Source organism: Myxine glutinosa, chromosome 13 (assembly GCF_964187855.1).
Source record: "Myxine glutinosa chromosome 13, kmMyxGlut1.1, whole genome shotgun sequence".
Classification (NCBI taxonomy): Eukaryota; Metazoa; Chordata; class Myxini; order Myxiniformes; family Myxinidae; genus Myxine; species Myxine glutinosa.
The window spans coordinates 1,670,487-1,690,855 of record NC_136273.1 but is presented as its reverse complement, the minus strand read 5'-3'; the positions used below and the strand labels follow the sequence as shown (position 1 = coordinate 1,690,855).

Sequence of the window (20,369 nt, the reverse complement as noted above, 5' to 3'; positions counted from 1 at the left end):
GCAGTATACCATGATATTCCATTATCACATGAGGGGGTTGCAGTATACCATGATATTCCATTATCACATGAGGAGGTTGCAGTATAGCATGATATTCCATTATCACATGAGGGGGTTGCAGTATAGCATGATATTCCATTATCACATGAGGAGGTTGCAGTATACCATGATATTCCATTATCACATGAGGAGGTTGCAGTATACCATGATATTCCATTATCACATGAGGGGGTTGCAGTATACCATGATATTCCATTATCACATGAGGAGGTTGCAGTATAGCATGATATTCCATTATCACATGAGGAGGTTGCAGTATACCATGATATTCCATTATCATATGAGGGGGTTGCAGTATAGCATGATATTCCATTATCACATGAGGAGGTTGCAGTATACCATGATATTCCATTATCACATGAGGAGGTTGCAGTATACCATGATATTCCATTATCATATGAGGGGGTTGCAGTATAGCATGATATTCCATTATCACATGAGGAGGTTGCAGTATAGAATGATATTCCATTATCACATGAGGAGGTTGCAGTATACCATGATATTCCATTATCACATGAGGAGGTTGCAGTATACCATGATATTCCATTATCACATGAGGGGGTTGCAGTATACCATGATATTCCATTATCACATGAGGAGGTTGCAGTATAGCATGATATTCCATTATCACATGAGGAGGTTGCAGTATACCATGATATTCCATTATCATATGAGGGGGTTGCAGTATAGCATGATATTCCATTATCACATGAGGAGGTTGCAGTATACCATGATATTCCATTATCACATGAGGAGGTTGCAGTATACCATGATATTCCATTATCATATGAGGGGGTTGCAGTATAGCATGATATTCCATTATCACATGAGGGGGTTGCAGTATAGCATGATATTCCATTATCACATGATGGGGTTGCAGTATACCATGATATTCCATTATCACATGAGGGGGTTGCAGTATACCATGATATTACATTATCACATGAGGGGGTTGCAGTATAGCATGATATTCCATTATCACATGAGGAGGTTGCAGTATAGCATGATATTCCATTATCACATGAGGGGGTTGCAGTATACCATGATATTCCATTATCACATGAGGAGGTTGCAGTATACCATGATATTCCATTATCACATGAGGAGGTTGCAGTATACCATGATATTCCATTATCACATGAGGGGGTTGCAGTATAGCATGATATTCCATTATCACATGAGGGGGTTGCAGTATACCATGATATTCCATTATCACATGAGGAGGTCGAAAATTTGCCATTCTTCCCTATAATCTCTCTATAATCTCTCTTGATTAGAACTTGGAAATTTACTATTCCCAGTTCGAAAATTTACTATTCTCTTGATCTGTACCCAAAATTTTGCCATTCTTCCCTATAATCTCTCTATAATCTCTCTTGATCTGTACTCAAAAATTTACTAGTCTCTTGATCTGCACTCATAAAGTGATCTATTCTCTTGAAATCAAAAATTTACTATTCTTCCTATTAAGTAGACTCTTGGATTCGAAAATTTGCCATTCTTCCCTATAATCTCTCTATAATCTCTCTTGATCAGTACTCAAAAATTTACTATTCCCAGTTCGAAAATTTACTATTCTCTTGATCTGTACCCAAAAATTTGCCATTCTTCCCTATAATCTCTCTATACTCTCTCTTGATCTGTACTCAAAAATTTACTAGTCTCTTGATCTGCTCTCAAAAAGTGATCTATTCTCTTGATCTGTACTTAAAAATTTACCATTCTTCCCTATAATCTCTATAATCTCTCTTGATCTGTACTCAAAAATGTACTATTCCCAGTTCGAAAATTTACTATTGTCTTGATCTGTACCCAAAATTTTGCCATTCTTCCCTATAATCTCTCTATAATCTCTCTTGATCTCTACTCAAAAATTTACTATTCTCAGTTCGAAAATTTACTATTCTCTTGATCTGTACCCAAAAATTTGCCATTCTTCCCTATAATCTCTCTATACTCTCTCTTGATCTGTACTCAAAAATTTACTAGTCTCTTGATCTGCTCTCAAAAAGTGATCTATTCTCTTGATCTGTACTTAAAAATTTACCATTCTTCCCTATAATCTCTATAATCTCTCTTGATCTGTACTCAAAAATGTACTATTCCCAGTTCGAAAATTTACTATTGTCTTGATCTGTACCCAAAATTTTGCCATTCTTCCCTATAATCTCTCTATAATCTCTCTTGATTAGAACTTGGAAATTTACTATTCTCAGTTCGAAAATTTACTATTCTCTTGATCTGTACCCAAAAATTTGCCATTCTCCCCTATAATCTCTCTATAATCTCTCTTGATCTGGACTCAAAAATTTACTAGTCTCTTGATCTGCTCTCAAAAAGTGATCTCTTCTCTTGAAATCAAAAATTTACTATTCTTCCTATTAAGTAGACTCTTGAATTCGAAAATTTACCATTCTTCCCTATAATCTCTCTATAATCTCTCTTGATCTGTACTCAAAAATTTACTATTCCCAGTTCGAAAATTTACTATTCTCTTCATCTGTACCCAAAATTTTGCCATTCTTCCCTATAATCTCTCTATAATCTCTCTTGATCTGTACTCAAAAATTTACTAGTCTCTTGATCTGCACTCAAAAAGTGATCTCTTCTCTTGAAATCAAAAATTTACTATTCTTCCTATTAAGTAGACTCTTGAATTCGAAAATTTGCCATTCTTCCCTATAATCTCTCTATAATCTCTCTTGATTAGAACTTGGAAATTTACTATTCTCAGTTCGAAAATTTACTATTCTCTTGATCTGTACCCAAAAATTTGCCATTCTCCCCTATAATCTCTCTATAATCTCTCTTGATCTGGACTCAAAAATTTACTATTCTCTTGATCTGTACCCAAAATTTTGCCATTCTTCCCTATAATCTCTCTATAATCTCTCTTGATCTGTACTCAAAAATTTACTAGTCTCTTGATCTGCACTCAAAAAGTGATCTCTTCTCTTGAAATCAAAAATTTACTATTCTTCCTATTAAGTAGACTCTTGAATTCGAAAATTTGCCATTCTTCCCTATAATCTCTCTATAATCTCTCTTGATTAGAACTTGGAAATTTACTATTCCCAGTTCGAAAATTTACTATTCTCTTGATCTGTACCCAAAATTTTGCCATTCTTCCCTATAATCTCTCTATAATCTCTCTTGATCTGTACTCAAAAATTTACTAGTCTCTTGATCTGCACTCATAAAGTGATCTATTCTCTTGAAATCAAAAATTTACTATTCTTCCTATTAAGTAGACTCTTGAATTCGAAAATTTGCCATTCTTCCCTATAATCTCTCTATAATCTCTCTTGATCAGTACTCAAAAATTTACTATTCCCAGTTCGAAAATTTACTATTCTCTTCATCTGTACCCAAAATTTTGCCATTCTTCCCTATAATCTCTCTATAATCTCTCTTGATCTGTACTCAAAAATTTACTAGTCTCTTGATCTGCACTCAAAAAGTGATCTCTTCTCTTGAAATCAAAAATTTACTATTCTTCCTATTAAGTAGACTCTTGAATTCGAAAATTTGCCATTCTTCCCTATAATCTCTCTATAATCTCTCTTGATTAGAACTTGGAAATTTACTATTCTCAGTTCGAAAATTTACTATTCTCTTGATCTGTACCCAAAAATTTGCCATTCTCCCCTATAATCTCTCTATAATCTCTCTTGATCTGGACTCAAAAATTTACTATTCTCTTGATCTGTACCCAAAATTTTGCCATTCTTCCCTATAATCTCTCTATAATCTCTCTTGATCTGTACTCAAAAATTTACTAGTCTCTTGATCTGCACTCAAAAAGTGATCTCTTCTCTTGAAATCAAAAATTTACTATTCTTCCTATTAAGTAGACTCTTGAATTCGAAAATTTGCCATTCTTCCCTATAATCTCTCTATAATCTCTCTTGATTAGAACTTGGAAATTTACTATTCCCAGTTCGAAAATTTACTATTCTCTTGATCTGTACCCAAAATTTTGCCATTCTTCCCTATAATCTCTCTATAATCTCTCTTGATCTGTACTCAAAAATTTACTAGTCTCTTGATCTGCACTCATAAAGTGATCTATTCTCTTGAAATCAAAAATTTACTATTCTTCCTATTAAGTAGACTCTTGGATTCGAAAATTTGCCATTCTTCCCTATAATCTCTCTATAATCTCTCTTGATCAGTACTCAAAAATTTACTATTCTCAGTTCGAAAATTTACTATTCTCTTGATCTGTACCCAAAAATTTGCCATTCTTCCCTATAATCTCTCTATACTCTCTCTTGATCTGTACTCAAAAATTTACTAGTCTCTTGATCTGCTCTCAAAAAGTGATCTATTCTCTTGATCTGTACTTAAAAATTTACCATTCTTCCCTATAATCTCTATAATCTCTCTTGATCTGTACTCAAAAATGTACTATTCCCAGTTCGAAAATTTACTATTGTCTTGATCTGTACCCAAAATTTTGCCATTCTTCCCTATAATCTCTCTATAATCTCTCTTGATTAGAACTTGGAAATTTACTATTCTCAGTTCGAAAATTTACTATTCTCTTGATCTGTACCCAAAAATTTGCCATTCTCCCCTATAATCTCTCTATAATCTCTCTTGATCTGGACTCAAAAATTTACTAGTCTCTTGATCTGCTCTCAAAAAGTGATCTCTTCTCTTGAAATCAAAAATTTACTATTCTTCCTATTAAGTAGACTCTTGAATTCGAAAATTTACCATTCTTCCCTATAATCTCTCTATAATCTCTCTTGATCTGTACTCAAAAATTTACTATTCCCAGTTCGAAAATTTACTATTCTCTTCATCTGTACCCAAAATTTTGCCATTCTTCCCTATAATCTCTCTATAATCTCTCTTGATCTGTACTCAAAAATTTACTAGTCTCTTGATCTGCACTCAAAAAGTGATCTCTTCTCTTGAAATCAAAAATTTACTATTCTTCCTATTAAGTAGACTCTTGAATTCGAAAATTTGCCATTCTTCCCTATAATCTCTCTATAATCTCTCTTGATTAGAACTTGGAAATTTACTATTCTCAGTTCGAAAATTTACTATTCTCTTGATCTGTACCCAAAAATTTGCCATTCTCCCCTATAATCTCTCTATAATCTCTCTATAATCTCTCTTGATCTGTACTCAAAAATTTACTGGTCTCTTGATCTGTACCCAAAAAGCGATCTATTCTCTTTTAAAGTTTCTCACTATATAAATAACATGAAATCTGGTTATTGTTCCGCCTGTGATAAACAGTACAATCGATATGATGTTCATGTCTGGACCATTAAACATGCTATCAATACATCTGATAAGAGTAAAAATATAATAAGATGTGAACCTTGTAATAAGCTAATTAGAGTACTTGATAAAAGGAAACATAAACAAACAAAGCACCATTTAGATAATGTTCTTAACGGTTATAAAGAAGAAGAGATGGCACATTGTGATCTTTGTGATAAGGATATGAAGAAGACTAGTTATAGATATCACATCCTAACCAAGAATCATATGAATAAGTTGCCCCAAATTTAATTGAGTTTCCTGACTCTTGTTTTCAATTTTTTCATGTTTTATTTTAAGTAAAAGATAACTAGTAAATAGTGAAGTTTTTTACTATATAAATATGACGAATTCTACTTACTGTGAGAGTTGTGAGCAGAACTACAAACATATCAAAAAACATTAAAGAACACAAAAACATTTAAAGAGTAAAGATAATAAGTATTGTAAGATTTGTAAGACATGGGTTCTGAGAAGTGGGTATGATCAACACTTAGATACTCAAAAACATTTGAAGAATCTCAAACCAAAGGTTCTTCCAAAGGTCTATTGTGAGCGCTGTCAACACTACATCCTCAAGAAGGATTGGAAGCGTCATGAGAAGACAAAGAAACACCAAGTTCCATATTATGAGATTGAAAATTTAGATGGTGCTTTCAAAGGAAATATTAAAATTAGATTGTTCCTTTTCAAAGATCCAGTCCCCCGTTCTCTGGGAGCTGCTGTTGATCTTACAAAGGAAGGAATAGATGATCAGATTGATAAGACTATATCTGAAATGGGAAGTTGTAAATATTATTTGGGGACTAAATTGGTTCTTCGTAAAAAGGAAGATCCACCATTTAACTTTTACCTACATACAACAACTTACATGGTACTTAATAAAAATGATTATAATAGAAATAAAGAACAGGTCTTTAATGAGCTTAAATATAGTGAATATAATATTGATGATCTTATTGTCGGAAGCGGTCTCACTGTTGAAAAGGTTCTGTTTGTTGATGTTCACATTTTTAAATCTGATCCACTACAAGCAAGATCATATATTCAACTTCCTAAAATCATCAAAGATAAAAATGCTATAGTAAATATTCAGAATACTGATGACAAGTGTTTCTTGTGGTCTGTACTGGCATATCTACATCCAGCAAAAGAACATGCTGAAAGAGTAAGCAATTATATGAAATATGAAAATGAATTGAATATGAAAAATTTGAAATTTCCGATGACTCTTAATAATATTCCAAAGTTTGAAAAGTTAAATAATATTTCTATAAATGTCTATGGGTTGACTGAAAAGAATAAAGTGCAGATTTTACAAATCTCAGATGATGAGAAAGAAAAACATGTTGATCTCTTGTATTTCCGATCTGGTGAAATTGAACATTATGCTTATATCAAGAACTTTTCAAGATTGATTAAATCACAAGTCTATTCTAGAAAATGTAAAGTTTATCCATGTCGTCGGTGTTTGAATACATTTCATTCACAGGAGAGATTGGATACTCATAAACAATATTGTTCAAATGAGAAAGCAACAGTCATTATGCTCTGGAGGCATATCCCCAAAAGTGGCCTAGAAAAGGTGGTAGGGGTACACTCATGTTACAAGCTGGCAACAATGTTTTTCTGAAAGCCCAGACCTCTAGGAACCCAAAAAGTCTTGTTGCCAGCTTGGGAAATGGTTTGGACCAGATTTGTGGCCATTTTTCAAAATGGCCGCCTACATTTTTGGTGTTTTCTAATATTTGAGCTCTAGAACTTATATCTGGCTGTCTTAAAGGTCTCTAGGGTTATGACCTTATAACATATAGTCATACAACAATCCTCACCCAAATTGGGGTGCATGGCATATCTATAAGTGGTTTTATTGAAGCAAAAAGGCAAAAATATGCCTGAAAAACGCCTTCATTTTGATTTTTCCAAATCACTAAATTGCATACTGTGAAGTTGTTCTTTGGTCAATTTCTTTCAAAATAGTTTTAAAATTTGCCCAGATCCCTCCTCTTCATTAGCAAATCTTCAGGAATATACCCAAGTTCTCAGAAAATATGTTTTATGCATGATCAGCTACCCCTACCCCCTAAATCACAAAACGTGCCAATTTTCAATATTTCCAGATTCCAACCAATATCATTGTTGTATGACTTTTTCTCATCATGATAGGTCCAAATTAACTTACTCTATGTGATTAGGTGTTAATAAAAATTGAATTTCACACTTTAGTGAAAATCCAAGATGGCTGCCAAATGGCCATAGAATATTTGGTGGCGCGAGACCATAAGACTGCAATTTCATTCAGAGGCACTTCTAAAATGTTCCATTTATACTAAATATATGAGGCACTACTATTCTATAGGTCACATGTATGTGAAAGAGTCTTGATGAGTTGAAGATGTATTATTTTAGAGGGGGACTTTATGTAAAATTTATGTTTTATAACATTTGAATTTCAGGAAAGTAGTGTGGATTTGGAAGTGCCTTGTTTGCGGAGTATATTAGTTCCAACATAGCTGACAAACAAGGCACTTACATAAATGAAGACATAGAAGATTGTAAAATATAAGCTATATTATTTAATGTAAAACAAAAATAAACATACATAACTTGTATACATAATGCAAACATTATTATGTTACACTGATCCAAACAATACAAACGTCAATGCAATGCTTGCACCTTTAAACTAAACAAATATTTGGCACTGAATTAACAAAGTCATACCCAACAAGCTAATCTGGCTATTCATACATAAGTGACAGAATGTGGGATACAGTCATATCATAGACTAGTAATACATTGGTGGAACAGAGCTGAAGCAAGACTAGTTACATTACGTCAAATACAGCCAGCATAGTAACAATATGACATTATGGAATATACTCAAGTTTCCATGCATGTCGTCTAATCACTATCAGAGTCATTGAGGGGGTTCCTGCATAAGTCTGCACATTTGCATGCCAATGTGCACCGCAATCCATTTTTCCTACAGTTGCACCTGCCAGTTAGACATGGACGGGCCTTTGAGGTACATGCACACGTCGCAATTTTGACACATTCTGCTGTGAGCCCTTCCTTGGTCATGAGACGGGGCATCAGCTGGTTGTCCTCAAGGTACCAGCCGGATGTTGTTGGATTGGGGATTCCTGGATTTGGCACATTGGCATTTCGCCACACAAGGGCTTGATGATGTGCCCTTAAAATGTGCTGGTGCAATGCATCCTCTGTTGGTGGCATGTTCTCTGGCTTTTTACCAACTTTTCTGAATTGGGAACATCTCAGCGCCTGGATTTCCTTTGCGTCTCCTTTCGGGTTGTAAAGACGGCAGACAAACTCCTCAGCCTTTGCACGAATCTCTTCACTTGGAACATGTGCAACCCCTAGCTGGGAGAGTAGGTGAGGAACTTCACAAAATATTTTCCATGCTGCCTTCTTTGATATGCCTGCGAGTTGACTGGTGCTGTCACATCCTGTAATGGCATGGAAAGCTAGAAGACTGTCCCTGACATCATCAGTGCAAAGTGCTTGGTGAACAGTGAGAGCTAGCCCTAGTTGCTTTGGTGTCTGCTTTCTGCCACCAGATGCCAAACATACTATGTCCTGTGCTATGCTCAAAATCCTTTTGCTTTCTCCATCATCATCACCTTCGGAGGTCCCTTCAGAATCTTCAAATATGCTGTCACAATCACACAGCAGGCGTAGGAAAATGTAAAGGCTTTCAGGAACCACCTTCTGTGCACTTTCAGTATTGATGTCTCCAATATCTGAGTGTCCTGGCATTGTCTTGATGTCATTTCTCATTTTGACTGCCACTCTGTAAAGCCAACTCAAGAGTTCCTTGTCCTTTGTTTCGGCTGAGAAAGATGGAATGTGCTGGGAGGTTTCATCAGAATCTTGTATCTCACTTTGTTCTAGCTCATCTGCCATCTCTGCTAAGTTCTGAACAACAATACCTGTTTGAATTAGTGGGAAGACTAGAAGTGAATCCTGTTGATTCATGGACTGTACAAAATCTGCCCTATCTCCTAATACCCTTTTGACTTTGTTCTTGAATGCTTTGTAACTCTGTCGGTCACATTGCTCCACACAGACACTGAAGTCTCTTCTCATCATGTAACAGTATTGGTGCCAGATGGTTTTCATGGTATAGATGTCTCCTCCAGACAGCCCAGCATCCACCTCCTCGATCATTTTGTTGAAACAAACATCTGGTGGATATTCTGGGCCTTCTTCTACCACAGTTGACTCAGACTTCCTCCTGAAGGTTACATAACAAGGAAGGTGGTACTTCCCTTCAGCAGCTATTAGGTCACTTATTCCTGCCAACCGGCATCTCATAATCTTGTTCTTTTGAGCATCATTTAGTATTCTGTCTGAGGTCTCTAAAGTGGCTACATTCCTCAATTGCTTTCCTGCCTTATCCTCCTGACAGAAAATACATTTGTCCCAGGACACTGAAGCAACTGATGCTCTAGAAGAGGGGCGAATGCATGTACATGGTTGGTCACACGAGTCCTTTGCTTCCTTTTCATGCCGATTTTTCAGTCTCTCAATATGGTTGGCATGTGTAAACTTTGAATAACAGCCCCTGTGCCATACTATGTGTTCTTTTTCATCATCAAGGTCAATACTCTGTATTCTGTCAAGTGTTGAGATGTACTCATGGTCATGGTATTTCTGTCTCGTAATCACACAGTCTTTAAAGCGTTCGAGACCAACATCTGTGGGCTTGGTTGTCTTTTCATTTTTTCTGTTGCCTTGGCAAATGAGGCATGTGCTCCAGTCGATGTCCAGTGCAACTGATTCTCTCTTCCGTCTCCCGCCTATCACAGCTACAGGTTCCATCTTCATTCATATCTGGAAAGAGACAAAGACTATGTCTACCACAACACTGAAAGCTATTTACAGCACATGCAACAAGCAATATGTTATAGTACATTGTTAACACAACAATTATGTTAAAATGATGATTCGGGCAGGACCTGAGGAAGGATACAAAGGAAAGCATCATTATTGCAATATATTATGTCTCAAAAATGTGTTGGTATCAAATGGTAGACTGCATTACCTTAACTTAACGTCATAATGTGAAATATTATATTTTATTGGCCATTTGGCAGCCATCTTGGATTTTCACTAAAGTGTGAAATTCAATTTTTATTAACACCTAATCACATAGAGTAAGTTAATTTGGACCTATCATGATGAGAAAAAGTCATACAACAATGATATTGGTTGGAATCTGGAAATATTGAAAATTGGCACGTTTTGTGATTTAGGGGGTAGGGGTAGCTGATCATGCATAAAACATATTTTCTGAGAACTTGGGTATATTCCTGAAGATTTGCTAATGAAGAGGAGGGATCTGGGCAAATTTTAAAACTATTTTGAAAGAAATTGACCAAAGAACAACTTCACAGTATGCAATTTAGTGATTTGGAAAAATCAAAATGAAGGCGTTTTTCAGGCATATTTTTGCCTTTTTGCTTCAATAAAACCACTTATAGATATGCCATGCACCCCAATTTGGGTGAGGATTGTTGTATGACTATATGTTATAAGGTCATAACCCTAGAGACCTTTAAGACAGCCAGATATAAGTTCTAGAGCTCAAATATTAGAAAACACCAAAAATGTAGGTGGCCATTTTGAAAAATGGCCACAAATCTGGTCCAAACCATTTCCCAAGCTGGCAACAAGACTTTTTGGGTTCCTAGAGGTCTGGGCTTTCAGAAAAACATTGTTGCCAGCTTGTAACATGAGTGTACCCCTACTGTCACATTTCCTGGAAGTGCCTCCAGACTATTACACTTCCAAAGCCTGGTTCTAAAATTTCATTCAAAGATCAAAATAAAACAATTAAACATCCTTTTGTGATATATGCTGATTTTGAGAGTATCTTGGAAAAAATAGCAACAGCAGCTCCAGATCCAAAAGAATCATACACAAATAAGTATCAAAAACATACTCCTTGCGGATTTTGTTATCATATCAAATCATCCGTTGGTGATGAATATAACAAGTTAGAGGAGTATAGAGGCTCAAATGCCCCAGAGGAGTTTGTGAAACGACTAGAAAAAGACTGTGTTCGATTAACCACGATAATGAGAGAAACCAATAAACCAATGTCCTTAACAAGTAAAGAAAAAAGAGAATTTAGACAGCCAAAGGTTGCCTGTCATATTTGTGAGGAGAAAATTGGTGAAAGCCTAAAGGTTAGAGATCATTGTCATCTCACTGGTAAATATAGAGGTCCGGCTCATCAAAGTTGTAATATTAATTATAAACTCCCCTCGTTCATTCCTGTCTTTCTTCATAACAACGCTCATTATGATACACACTTGTTTATTAAAGAGTTGTCAAAGACTCCTGGGAGTATCAGTGCTATTCCAAGTACAGATCAAAAATACATCTCCTTTACAAAAATCATTCCAACAAGACCAACTACAAGAATTCGATTCTTGGATACATATAAATTCATGGCTAGTCCTCTTGCTAACCTAGTTAAAAATTTGAAAAAATTTCCATGTTTGGAGAATAATTATGAGGATACGGAACTCCTAACACAAAAGGGAATTTACCCGTACGACTATATGGATTCATTTAAAAGATTTGGTGAAAAGAAACTTCCTTCAAAAGAAGATTTTTATAATATTCTAAATAATAGCAATGTTTCAGATGATGATTATGTACATGCTCAAAATGTTTGGAAAAAATATAATATCAATAATATGGGTGATTATCATGATCTCTATCTCAAGACTGATGTTCTTCTTCTAGCAGATGTATTCGAAGCATTTAGATCTGTGTGTCTTTCTGGATATGGCTTGGACCCTGCTCATTATTTCACAGCACCGGGTCTTGCTTGGAGTGCTATGCTAAAAATGACTAAACAAGATTTGGATTTGATAACCGATGTTGATATGCTCCTGATGATAGAGAGAGCAAAGAGAGGGGGAATTTCACAAGTCTGCTCATCAAGATATTCAAAAGCAAATAACAAATATCTTCCAGATTATGATCCAAAGAAAGATAGTTCCTATCTCATGTATTATGACGCCAACAACCTCTATGGGTGGGCAATGTCCCAAGCACAACCTTATGGAGGATTGAAATGGGAGAGTGATCATGAGGGTGTTCTAGAAAAGATTTTGAGTTCAACACAAAAAGAGTTGGATGAAAGGAAAGAAGGGTATTTCCTGGAGGTTGATCTAAAGTATCCAAAAGAACTCTTTGAGAAACATAAAGATCTTCCTTTCGGGTGTGAGAAAGAATTAACAAACCCAGAGTGGTTGAGTGGATATCAGAAATCATTTGATAAGGAATCAAGAACAGAAAAACTTTTAACAACATTCTTTGATAAGAAGAACTATGTACTACATCAGAGAAATCTTTTACAATTTGTGAAACATGGTCTAATTGTTGAGAAAGTTCATCGGGTCCTGAAATTCAAACAGAGTTATTGGTTAATGAAATATATTGATTTTAACACTCGAAAGAGAACGCTTGGAAAGACTGACTTTGAGAAAGATTTTTATAAGTTGATGAATAACGCAGTGTTTGGGAAGACTATGGAAAATGTTAGAAAGAGACAAAATATCAAGTTGACAACTTCCTGGGAACAAACTTCCAAACTAATCAACAGACCGAGCTTTGAGCGTGTTGAAATCTTTACAGAAAACTTTTGTGCTGTTCATATGATGAAAGAAGAAATTGAGATGGATAAACCGATTTATATTGGTACTACTGTTCTCGATCTATCAAAACTACTGATGTATGAATATTATTATGAGAATTTGAAAACAAAGTATGATGATAACGTCATGTTGATGTATATGGATACGGACAGCTTCATTCTGAGTATCAAGACAGATGACGTCTATGATGATATGAAAGCTGATTCTGTAATTTATGATACAAGCAACTATGATGCTACTAGTCAGCTGTTCTCGAATCAAAATAAAAAGGTGATTGGAAAGTTCAAGGATGAGCTTGGTGGAAATATTCTGAGTGAGTTCATAGCATTGAGAGCAAAGGCTTATGCGTATAAATATAGAGTTGGGAATGTGGAGAAGTGTGATCAGAAGCTCAAAGGGATTAAGAAAAATGTAATTAAAGAAAGTATAAATTTTGGTCATTATTATCAATGTTTGATGAGTGGGGGGGAACAATATCGAAAGGTAAAAGGGATTAGGAGTTATAAGCATGAATTATATTCAGAAGAGATAAATAAACTAGCACTCGGAGTATATGATGATAAACGATATATTTTAGAAAATGGAATTGATAGTCTCCCTTATGGTTATATAAGTATATAAGTGATAAGATATATAAGTGATAAGATATATAAGTGATAAGATATAAGTGATAAGATATATAAGTGATAAGATATATAAGTGATAAGATATATATAAGTGATAAGATATATATATATATATATATATATATATATATATATATATATATATATATATATATATATATATATATAAGTGATAAGTTAAAAAGGGGGGTTAGGGATTTTAAGGGCTACCGCCGCCTTTTTTATAAATAAATAAATGATAGAACCAAGTATTAACCAGACTAAAGGGTGGAGGTGTAATCAACCTTGGTATATAAATGGAAAACATAATGAGTGTGAGAAATACCAGATCCGAGAGGTTGAGAGGATCAGAAGGTCCTCAAGACTGATAAACGTATTCATTTGTTAAGTGGGGTAATGGAGGGCGGGAAGAAAAATATATTAGAGTGGAGTGAGAACTTTGATGGTTATCAACCGGATAATAAATATTATAATTTTAAAATGGTATGTGGATCGGGAGGAGGACAGACCAGGTCCCTCCGTGAAACATATCATTTTATAAACGCACAGAGAAAGGTACTTGATGTAAAGTTTATCAATATCCTAGATGGGGATGAGTTCCATAAGAGAATGGAGTTGTTTAAAAAATTAGAAAATGAGCAAATATTCATAGGATCAATGAGGAATTTTGAATGTCGCGTGGTCCTTGGAGGGTAAGTAAGGACTCCCCCATTCACTTACATGTAAAAGGAGAAGGGGGTGTCGCGGTAATCGGGGGAAAAATGGGCAGTTTGGGGAAAAGTCCCATCTAAATACATGGGTGTCCTGGAAGCCCCATTATCTCCCTACTAGTATATCATGATATTCCATTATCACATGAGGAGGTTGCAGTATACCATGATATTCCATGATCACATGAGGAGGTTGCAGTATATCATGATATTCCATGATCACATGAGGGGGTTGCAGTATATCATGATATTCCATGATCACATGAGGGGGTTGCAGTATACCATGATATTCCATGATCACATGAGGAGGTTGCAGTATACCATGATATTCCATTATCACATGAGGAGGTTGCAGTATACCATGATATTCCATTATCACATGAGGGGGTTGCAGTATATCATGATATTCCATTATCACATGAGGGGGTTGCAGTATACCATGATATTCCATTATCACATGAGGAGGTTGCAGTATACCATGATATTCCATTATCACATGAGGAGGTTGCAGTATACCATGATATTCCATTATCACATGAGGAGGTTGCAGTATATCATGATATTCCATTATCACATGAGGAGGTTGCAGTATATCATGATATTCCATTATCACATGAGGAGGTTGCAGTATATCATGATATTCCATTATCACATGAGGGGGTTGCAGTATACCATGATATTCCATTATCACATGAGGGGGTTGCAGTATACCAAGATATTCCATTATCACATGAGGAGGTTGCAGTATACCATGATATTCCATTATCACATGAGGAGGTTGCAGTATATCATGATATTCCATTATCACATGAGGAGGTTGCAGTATATCATGATATTCCATTATCACATGAGGAGGTTGCAGTATATCATGATATTCCATGATCACATGAGGGGGTTGCAGTATACCATGATATTCCATTATCACATGAGGGGGTTGCAGTATACCATGATATTCCATTATCACATGAGGGGGTTGCAGTATACCATGATATTCCATTATCACATGAGGGGGTTGCAGTATACCATGATATTCCATTATCACATGAGGGGGTTGCAGTATACCATGATATTCCATTATCACATGAGGGGGTTGCAGTATACCATGATATTCCATTATCACATGAGGGGGTTGCAGTATACCATGATATTCCATTATCACATGAGGGGGTTGCAGTATACCATGATATTCCATTATCACATGAGGGGGTTGCAGTATACCATGATATTCCATTATCGCATGAGGGGGTTGCAGTATACCATGATATTCCATTATCACATGAGGGGGTTGCAGTATACCATGATATTCCATTATCACATGAGGGGGTTGCAGTATACCATGATATTCCATTATCACATGAGGAGGTTGCAGTATATCATGATATTCCATTATCACATGAGGGGGTTGCAGTATACCATGATATTCCATTATCACATGAGGGGGTTGCAGTATACCATGATATTCCATTATCACATGAGGGGGTTGCAGTATACCATGATATTCCATTATCACATGAGGGGGTTGCAGTATACCATGATATTCCATTATCACATGAGGAGGTTGCAGTATACCATGATATTCCATTATCACATGAGGAGGTTGCAGTATATCATGATATTCCATTATCACATGAGGAGGTTGCAGTATACCATGATATTCCATTATCACATGAGGAGGTTGCAGTATATCATGATATTCCATTATCACATGAGGGGGTTGCAGTATATCATGATATTCCATTATCACATGAGGAGGTTGCAGTATACCATGATATTCCATTATCACATGAGGGAGTTGCAGTATATCATGATATTCCATTCTCACATGAGGAGGTTGCAGTATGTCATGATATTCCATTATCACATGAGGGGGTTGCAGTATATCATGATATTCCATTATCACATGAGGAGGTTGCAGTATACCATGATATTCCATTATCACATGAGGAGGTTGCAGTATATCATGATATTCCATTATCACATGAGGGGGTTGCAGTATATCATGATATTCCATTATCACATGAGGAGGTTGCAGTATACCATGATATTCCATTATCACATGAGGGAGTTGCAGTATATCATGATATTCCATTCTCACATGAGGAGGTTGCAGTATGTCATGATATTCCATTATCACATGAGGGGGTTGCAGTATACCATGATATTCCATTATCACATGAGGGAGTTGCAGTATATCATGATATTCCATTATCACATGAGGGGGTTGCAGTATATCATGATATTCCATTATCACATGAGGAGGTTGCAGTATACCATGATATTCCATTATCACATGAGGGAGTTGCAGTATATCATGATATTCCATTCTCACATGAGGAGGTTGCAGTATGTCATGATATTCCATTATCACATGAGGAGGTTGCAGTATACCATGATATTCCATTATCACATGAGGAGGTTGCAGTATACCATGATATTCCATTATCACATGAGGGGGTTGCAGTATACCATGATATTCCATTATCACATGAGGAGGTTGCAGTATACCATGATATTCCATTATCACATGAGGAGGTTGCAGTATACCATGATATTCCATTATCACATGAGGAGGTTGCAGTATACCATGATATTCCATTATCACATGAGGGGGTTGCAGTATACCATGATATTCCATTATCACATGAGGAGGTTGCAGTATACCATGATATTCCATTATCACATGAGGAGGTTGCAGTATATCATGATATTCCATTATCACATGAGGGGGTTGCAGTATACCATGATATTCCATTATCACATGAGGAGGTTGCAGTATATCATGATATTCCATTATCACATGAGGAGGTTGCAGTATACCATGATATTCCATTTTCACATGAGGGGGTTGCAGTAAAAAAAAAAAAAAAACACCTTTAGAGGCCATTTTTCCCCGCAAGCGGGGGTTGGCCTTTTTCGGGCACCGTGGTTGTTGTTGTTTTTCGGTCCCCTTTTTGAAGCAATGTTTTACGGCCGGATGCCCTTCCTGCCGCCAACCCTTTTTGTCGCCTTTTTACGACAAGCAGGGAATGATATTCCATGAACAACATGAACAACCATGAACATGAACATGAATTCCTCACCCCCTCATGAGGGGGTTGCATGAGTTGAGTCATGAGGGGGTTGTCACATGAGGGGGTTGCAGTATATCATGATATTGCAGTTGTTGAAGATCCAATCTCTCCTCTATATAGATAACAGAGAGATAGAGACGATCACTTTCTTGTGAACGATTTAATCAAACTTGCTGGAACAAACTCACTTGCATTTAAACAAATACCTCATTGAATATACAGCACGCAAGACATCAAATGAGTTTATTGCGGCTCTTCAAGGGTGCAGCCCTCTTATAATAGTATCCGTAGCTTGCAGAAGTGGGTGCAAGGTCAGAAGGTAATTAAAAGGTCATGGAAGTTTCAGCCAGGCCGGCACCAGAAGACACATGTTTGTATAGCCAGGCTGGAAGTCATTCTTATCTTTGGGTCTCAGCGAGAAGAAGAGGTGGGGGGCATGGAACTTATCTCCGAAGAAAGGTTTCTGTTGATTCCAGCAATTCCAGAGTGCTGACCCTGCATTTTCCACAGCTTCTCCCAGAGTGAGCTGCATCTCCCCTTGTCATCCATCATCAGCTCTTTCAGGCTTTTAACATTTCTAGCATGTTCCAATGTAGCTTAATTTATCATTTTCACAGATTATGCAACATTGTTATGGCTCTAGATAATTCTACAAAACAATATTCATGTTTCTGTGATCTGTGGTATCTGAGTGTGTCTGCATCAAATTATACAATATGTTTGAGGGTGTCTGCATCAAATTATACAATATGTTTGAGGGTGTCTGCATCAAAGTATACAATGTGTCTGAGTATGTCTGCATCAAAGTGTACAACGTGTCTCAATGTGTCTGCATCAAAGTATACAATATGTCTGAGGGTGTCTGCATCAAAGTATACAATGTGTCTGAGTGTGTCTGCATCAAAGTATACAATGTGTCTCAATGCGTCTGCATCAAAGTGTACAATGTGTCTCAGTGTGTATGCAACAAAGTATACAATGTGTCTGAGTGTGTCTGCAACAAAGTATACAATGTGTCGGTGTGTGTCTGCATCAAAGTATTCAATGTGTCTGAGTGTGTCTGCGACAAAGTATACAATGTGTCTGAGTATGTCTGAATCAAAGTATACAATATGTCTGAGTGTGTCTGCAACAAAGTATACAATGTGTCAGTGTGTGTCTGCATCAAAGTATACAATGTGTCTGAGTGTGTCTGCGACAAAGTGTACAATGTGTCTGAGTATGTCTGCGACAAAGTAAACAATGTGTCTGAGTGTGTCTGCACTAATGTCTGGCTGAGTGAATCATGTTTTCCTTGTGCCCCCCACACCACAGAGGGCTTGCATTGACTTTGCCATCAGCGCTAAGCCCCTTACTCGATACATGCCGGAGAATCGCACCACCATTCAGTACAAGGTGTGGCAGTTTGTGGTGTCACCGCCTTTTGAGTACTTCATTATGGCCATGATTGCACTCAACACCGTCGTTCTCATGTTGAAGGTTTGCACACCAAGTACCACCACATCAACTTTCCTGCACCACATGGTCATTTGAACCTTTCCTTTTTTCTTCATTTGCATCTGCTTTACTTTTGATGTTCTTTTTATTCTGATTTTTACAATAGCGGAAGAGGCATTGGGTCACTCAAGGTAGTCATGGTCATAAGCAAGGTCATGCTTACCACTGATCCTCTTTTCACACACCAAAAAACGAATCCACACCCTTTTAGTGTATGCAGACCATTTTTAATTCGGGCCTACTGGTAGTGCCTCCTTTTAAATGGAGCCAAAGTAACGTGGACTACAGATCAGGTGACGGGGGAAGACCCTCTTTCTGAAGGTTCTGTGATCCAGCTGTGTTGCCAATGACAATATAATCAGGATCATGACGTGTAGACATGGAATCCTGAATATTGCTTTATATATTAATTCAGCCAGACTTGAACCTGCACTCTTCAAAATATATAAATCAGTGTCCTCACCACTCACCTACATCCGGACTTGAACCTGCACTCTTCAAAATATATAAATCAGTGTCCTCACCACTCACCCACAGCCAGACTTGACCCTGCACTCTTGAAAATATAAATCAGTGTCCTCACCACTCACCCACAGCCAGACTTGACCCTGCACTCTTGAAAATATAAATCAGTGTCCTCACCACTCACCTACATCCGGACTTGAACCTGCACTCTTAAAAAGTATAAATCAGTGTCCTCACCACTCACCCACAGGCAGACTTGACCCTGCACTCTTGAAAATATAAATCATTGTCCTCACCACTCACCCACAGCCAGACTTTAACCTACACTCTTCTGAAATATAAATCAGTGTCCTCACCACTCACCCACAGCCAGACTTTAACCTACACTCTTAAAAAATATAAACCAGTGACCTCACCACTTACCCACAGCCAGACTTTAACCTACACTCTTAAAAATATAAATCAGTGTCCTCACCACTCACCCACAGCCAGACTTTAACCTGCACTCTTAAAATTACATAAATCAGTGTCCTCACCACTCACCCACAGCCAGACTTTAACCTACACTCTTCTGAAATATAAATCAGTGTCCTCACCACTCACCCACAGCCAGACTTTAACGTACACTCTTAAAAATATAAATCAGTGTCCTCACCACTCAACCACAGCCAGACTTTAACCTGCACTCTTAAAATTACATAAATCAGTGTCCTCACCACTCACCCACAGCCAGACTTGAACCTACACTCTTAAAAATATATGATTCAGTGTCCTCACCACTCACCCACAGCCAGACGAGAACCTACACTCTTAAAAATATAAATCAGTGTCCTCACCACTCAACCACAGCCAGACTTGAACCTACACTCTTAAAATATATATATCAGTGTCCTCACCACTCACCCACAGCCAGACTTTAACCTACACTCTTAAAAATATAAATCAGTGTCCTCACCACTC

The 20,369-nt window shown here is 36.8% G+C and overlaps 1 protein-coding gene across 1 annotated transcript in view; it reads left to right on the top strand.

Moving 5' to 3' along the window:
- Nucleotides 1-20,369, top strand: part of LOC137439185 (putative voltage-dependent N-type calcium channel subunit alpha-1B) — an 856,614-nt gene that overhangs the window by 550,534 nt on the left and 285,711 nt on the right. Inside the window, exon 31 of the mRNA XM_078766934.1 lies at nt 18,762-18,926. Within this exon, the coding sequence (XP_078623060.1) occupies nt 18,762-18,926 (165 nt within the window). The remainder of the gene's footprint in view (nt 1-18,761; nt 18,927-20,369) is intronic.